The sequence below is a fragment of the Elephantulus edwardii genome, unplaced genomic scaffold, assembly GCF_000299155.1.
Source record: "Elephantulus edwardii isolate Elephantulus edwardi_28Jun2011 unplaced genomic scaffold, EleEdw1.0 scaffold00042, whole genome shotgun sequence".
NCBI lineage: Eukaryota > Metazoa > Chordata > Mammalia > Macroscelidea > Macroscelididae > Elephantulus > Elephantulus edwardii.
Window position 1 is genome coordinate 5,440,486 of NW_006399792.1, and position 4,855 is coordinate 5,445,340.

At 38.0% G+C, this 4,855-nt stretch overlaps 1 protein-coding gene across 1 annotated transcript in view; it reads left to right on the forward strand.

The window, feature by feature from the left end:
* The window catches only part of WDFY3 (WD repeat and FYVE domain containing 3), a 245,607-nt gene that overhangs the window by 196,663 nt on the left and 44,089 nt on the right, over positions 1-4,855 (forward strand). Inside the window, exons 47-49 of the mRNA XM_006885255.1 lie at positions 777-862; positions 3,115-3,195; positions 4,534-4,588. Coding sequence (XP_006885317.1) covers positions 777-862; positions 3,115-3,195; positions 4,534-4,588 — 222 coding nt within the window. The remainder of the gene's footprint in view (positions 1-776; positions 863-3,114; positions 3,196-4,533; positions 4,589-4,855) is intronic.

Here is a 4,855-nt window from a genome sequence, read left to right on the forward strand (position 1 = left end):
GATAGAGCAGGGTTTAGGGCTGTTGTGCATAGGGGCTATGTACACCCAAACCATCATGGTTTTTGGTAGTTTACATCCAAGGACTTTCATCCCTACTATGATATATGAATTCTCTATGTAGAATTTGCTACCACATATTTTTGCCTTGGACTCCATCCTAAAACATTAGAATTACAGAAATAAAATCTCTCTGAAAAATGATTCCTTACTCTTCTCTAGCATCACAGCTCAAAGGCATCAATTTACCTTCTGTCTGCCTTCGTCATTGGCCAACTCTCTGACACATAGCAAGTGATTACAAAGACCATGGCATGTATCAGGCACATCTTATTCCTCCAGAGAGACACCATTGCTCTTCAGTACTTTGGAGAGGTCCCTAACAGCAAATAAATAACAGAAAATAAATAACCTAGACTTTGGTTTATCACTGTGTTAAAACAAATATAAAATTAAACTATTTCCATAACATTTATTAATGCATGAATAGTAAATGTATGTAAAGGTTTGTTGCTATATTAACGTCATCTGGATATTATGCCTTGTATTGTTACTAAATAACAAGTTCAACAGAGTGTAACAAATGTGTTTATTTAGTAGTTTAATTTGCTGGAAATTCACAACTCTAAAAATATTTTCCCATTTACAATTTGACTACTGTAACATTGTCTAGTCACAATGTAAAAGGTACTAGCCAGGCTCATTGATGAACTTCTATTTTTGGTTTGGGTTTTTTTGTGTTTGTTTTTTTTTTTAATATTTTCCTCTCATCATTTCAGCCTATTGCTGTGGAAGTTTTCTCTGGAGATGGACGAAATTACCTCCTTGCTTTCCAAAAAGGAATTAGAAACAAAGTCTATCAAAGGTCTGATTTGTTAGAAATACTTTGCATGCTATCATGGGACTGTTTGTGACTGGGAGACCTATTACCAGTCCAATGAATACTAAGATCAGTGATTCAGTCTTTCTTTTAAGAAAATATTTGTTTCACTTTGCCAGCTGCTTTAAACTTGATTCTTTTTGAAACAGTGTTAATCTGTTTTGAAATAGCACTTTTCCCCCCTTCTTACTACTTAACATCATCAGTCATCAAAAGCTGCTTTTATCCCCAAGTCCTCTATCAAGAAACAGTGAAATAGCACCATAATAATAATGATCTTTTACTGCACAGACAGGGCCGTCTTGCCATCACATCTGGGAGGAACTGAGAGGCTGCCCTGGCCTGCAGATGGGCATATAGCTCTTCTCTGGAGACCCTCTGGGCTTTGAATGTTTGCATCCTCATCCTCATCCTGTTCCTGAGTTATAGCCTGCTGCTTCCTTAAAATAATGATAGTAAAATACTTTAGGTTCAGACAGACTAGTTTGATATTTATCAAATTCCCTGTTCCTTAAAAAAATTATAATCACATGAGAAATTCTAAATCCCATTATAATCTCTGGCTTTTGGAGGGCAGTTGAATGTGGTACTGTCATGTTTTAAAAAAGAATATAGCCAAATGAAGCATAATGTGATCTATGTTTGGTAAACTGTGTCTACGTTTACTCATAGCCATGACTCCTGGAGGTATTTCTGTTAGATGTGTGAATAAAAGGGCTTTTAAGAACTTACCATGGAGATGAGTGGCTTTGTCTTGTTCTTTGAAGGGTGTCACCAAGTTGATTCTGACTCTGTCACATCTGTAGAGCAGAGTAGACTGCTCCAGAGAGTTGACAAGACTTCTGTAATTGTTTGAGGAGCAGACTGTCAAATCTCTCTTTCCTGGAGTGACTCATGGGTTCAAACCATTTCCCTTTGGTTAGCAGTCAAGGGCTTGACCACTGTGTCATCAGGGCTCCTTGAAAGAAGTTCTAGATTCTGCCAATCCCTCTATTCAGGGAACTTTTGTATTGTTGTTGTTAAGTGCCATTAAGTCGCCGGTTACTCTTAGCGACCCTATGAAGGAGAGTCCTCAGCGCTTGGGTGTCCCTTCTCCTCTCTCCAGGTTCATAGGGTTTCCGGAGGCAAGCTATTACGGAAGTGGATGTCCCTCCTCCTTCCAAGCTTGTTTTAATGGGGGAGCTGCACCCCACTAATGGTAACGAACCATTAACGCATTTGACACATCAGTGTCACAGTGTTCGGCCTCACAGCAACCACAAGTGACCGATGTATGATATTGCACTGTAATGCTTTTGTATTAGCTTCTTGGTAAATGACATGCAATTCTGCTCCTCACTGCAGTCCTATACCATTGCGTCTGAGCACAGGAAAAGTAAAGATGGCTGCTCACATAAAGTACTTACAGATGTTTATGAATAGTGCAAAACTTTGAGAGAGGTGGAAAGAGCTAAGTGTTGTACCTGAGGTTTCTTTTTTGTTATGGCTTGATTTCTAAGTTTATGGTATTTACAAAGCTAAGAAAATCCTTGGTTTTCACAGCTAGAAACTGCTATGAGGAAATGAAATTGTTGTTCTTTGACAGATTTCTGTCCATATGCTTAAGTTCCATAGTCACCCCCAAGAATATTTTTCATTGTTTTCTTGAACCTTTGGAAAATTGAATATTGACATTGTGAGCAAATATAGAGTGTATATAATGTTATAGGGTGAAGCTGTATTTTATGATTTCATCTGTCTGTGCTGTTCATTTGTTTAGCTACTGTCATTTGCTGTTACATGAATACTTAGCTGTTACTGATTCTTTAGGACTCGATTAAGCCGGTTCAGTTCCTACAAATGAATACTTTTTTTTCTGGTAGTGTCAGCATGTTATGTTGTTGTTGTGTGCTGTTGAGTCAGAACTGACCCATGACCCATAGCTGACCTTCCAGAGGATTTTCAGAGGCAGTAAATCACCACATGGGAGGAGATTCGCCATCTTTCTCCCATGGAGCAGCTGTTGGATTAGATCTATGTACCTTTGGGTTGGCAGCACAGTTCCTTCTCACTCAGCCACCAAAGTGCCTCATGTGCTAATGAGAATGGTTTAGTTTTTATACATGTCCTCAGTGTGACATTAGCGGGTAATGGGAGGGGAAATGGGAACAACTTAAGTGAATCCTCCTTTTTCAGGCTTCCAGCAGATTCCTGACTGATGCTTCCTTTACAGTTTGAATATTTTTTAAATTTTTCAGGTTTCTGGCTGTCGTGCCGTCTCTAACTGATAGTTCAGAGTCTGTGTCTGGACAGCGACCAAATACAAGTGTGGAACAAGGGTAAGTACGTGACTGGTTGTACATGACAGCTTAATGGTGAAAGTAGAGCTATCGAAAATAGGGTCAGTATCAATCAGTATTTTTTCCAGCATTATTCAGTTGTTTTCTATAATATTCTGTGGTTATTTTCTGTGATCTGGTGATTATAGAATATTTTTTTAAATTGTAGGAAAAAATTAAGAAGTAATTATTTATATCAAATTACTGTTCCCATTTTGGTCTATTCTTTGGTCTTCTCTCTTAAACATACTCCATTCCAGAGTATATGAATGAGTTCATGCTGCAAATGTAGTTTTTCACCTTGTATCTGTCTTTTAGTGTTACGGGTAAATATTGTCCCTTAATGTTCTTCAAAAACATAGTTTTTATTTGCTACCTATTCATTACAGGTATCTTTTCTTTTGATCTATAGTCTTTGTTGTTGTTGTATGCCGTTAAGTATGAAGTGACCTTAGCTGACCCTCTGGTAGGTTTTCAGAGGCATAGGAAGAGATTGCCCATAATATTGCAAGTGTGATTTCTCTTCTTTTTCTTATGTAGAGTTTCCTTAGTAAAAATAGAGTGTGTGTAAATTTTGAGGCTCTTGCTCCAGTGGTAGTAAATATTACCATTTCTGTTTAATTAGAGATTATTATTAGACGGTTCTCCCCACTACTGATGAGTTGATTCTGACTTATGGAGATTGTCCATGTGTTTATGAGGTTGTAAGTCTTTATTGGAAGAAGAGTGCCTAATATTTCTCCCACAAAAAAGCTTTTGGATTCTAACTGCGGACCTTCTGGCTGGCAGCCCAGAACTCTGCACCACCAGGGCTCCATATAGCACAGTGGGCCAGGTTTTGTTTTCCAAACCCTTGACTACCACCTGTAATGTGAAATATATACTGCACCGCCTCTCTGGACTCACATACTGAGTCATAAATACTAAAGCAACATTCACAGACTGTATTTCCCTTTCCTGTTTGAAGTATCAAAACATTCTCTCTTGGTGAGCTCTGGTGGCATGGTGGCATTCCCAGAGGTGCACAGTTCGAATCCACCACATGCTCTGCTGGAGAAGAAGGGACAGTCTCCTCCTGTACCTGTTAGATCTGACTTGATGGTATACAGACACACACAAATAATAATAAAATAAAATAAATTTTAAAAAGTATTTTCTCTTTTCTTTGGTTTTATGGTGTTTAAAATTTCAGAATAGTGATTACAACTAACTTCATGACCCACTAATGAGTAGGTCCTCCAGTGTTTAAAATATGTTTTTGTCAACTCTCTTATTTTTCAACTTTCTAATTTCCTAGGTTTAAAATTGTATTGCCTCATTATTATTTATTCCCTTTAGATCTGGGTTGCTTAGTACTCTGGTTGGAGAGAAGTCTGTAACTCAGAGATGGGAGGTAAGCTTAATGGAAATGTAACTTTTCTCAGTAATTAACTGCTTACAAATATAAGGCCTCTGGTTAACCACCTGCCATCAGGTCAGTCTGACTCATAACAACTGTCTATTGGATTTCCAAGGTTGTAAATCTGGATATTTTGAATTTTTTCCTCTCAGAGCCAGGTACAAACTGTGGACCATGAGGTTAGCAGCCCAACACACTATATCTCCAGGGCTTTTAAGGTATATAGTTAAATGGATTCTAATAATCCATAGGGGAAAAAAA